The sequence below is a fragment of the Egretta garzetta genome, unplaced genomic scaffold (assembly GCF_000687185.1).
Source record: "Egretta garzetta isolate BGI_Z169 unplaced genomic scaffold, ASM68718v1 scaffold332, whole genome shotgun sequence".
NCBI classification, from domain to species: Eukaryota; Metazoa; Chordata; class Aves; order Pelecaniformes; family Ardeidae; genus Egretta; species Egretta garzetta.
Window position 1 is genome coordinate 795,370 of NW_009258879.1, and position 547 is coordinate 795,916.

Genomic DNA, 547 nt, shown 5'->3' on the forward strand with positions numbered 1-547 from the left:
TCCTGTTCACACACGGTGGTGGTTTGGGTTTTTTTTTTTTTCTTGGCATCTGCTGACAATGGCTCTTCCTTTAGGTGGAAATATTGTTGTAAGCTCTGTTACTGGAGGCTTACTTCATCAGACAGGTATAGCACAAGTCTTGTTTCTGCTCAGCATTGCACCTCTGAAAGGGAATAGCTGTGGTCCCGTTGCATCAGTCCCCTGTCTCGAGCAGATAGCGAGCAGCAGCCCGTCACGCACTTCAGTGGAAGTTTTTTTGTGCATAATCGACCGCACATCGTGTACTCAGCACTTTTTGATGGCTTGATGTGTGTAACGCCTCCTTTTCTTGCCTGTCCTCTTACTAAACTCCATGGCACTGATTTTCAAATCTCCGGTTTTGCAATCTTTAATGCATTTCCCGTGCTGTGTTACCAATAACCCAGTAATTTCTTGCTTCTTCCTTTCCTTTTGTGAAGGACTCGGGACAGGCTATTCCGCTCGTAGTCGAAAGCTGCATTCGTTACATCAATTTGTACGGTAAGTTGATTGAGCAGAGTCAGCAGGA

General features: G+C 45.5%; 1 protein-coding gene across 1 annotated transcript in view; it reads left to right on the forward strand.

Annotated features, from left to right (window-relative positions):
* SRGAP3 (SLIT-ROBO Rho GTPase activating protein 3) overlaps nucleotides 1–547 on the forward strand; it is a 96,287-nt gene that overhangs the window by 42,301 nt on the left and 53,439 nt on the right. Inside the window, exon 14 of the mRNA XM_035889464.1 lies at nucleotides 459–519. Coding sequence (XP_035745357.1) covers nucleotides 459–519 — 61 coding nt within the window. The remainder of the gene's footprint in view (nucleotides 1–458; nucleotides 520–547) is intronic.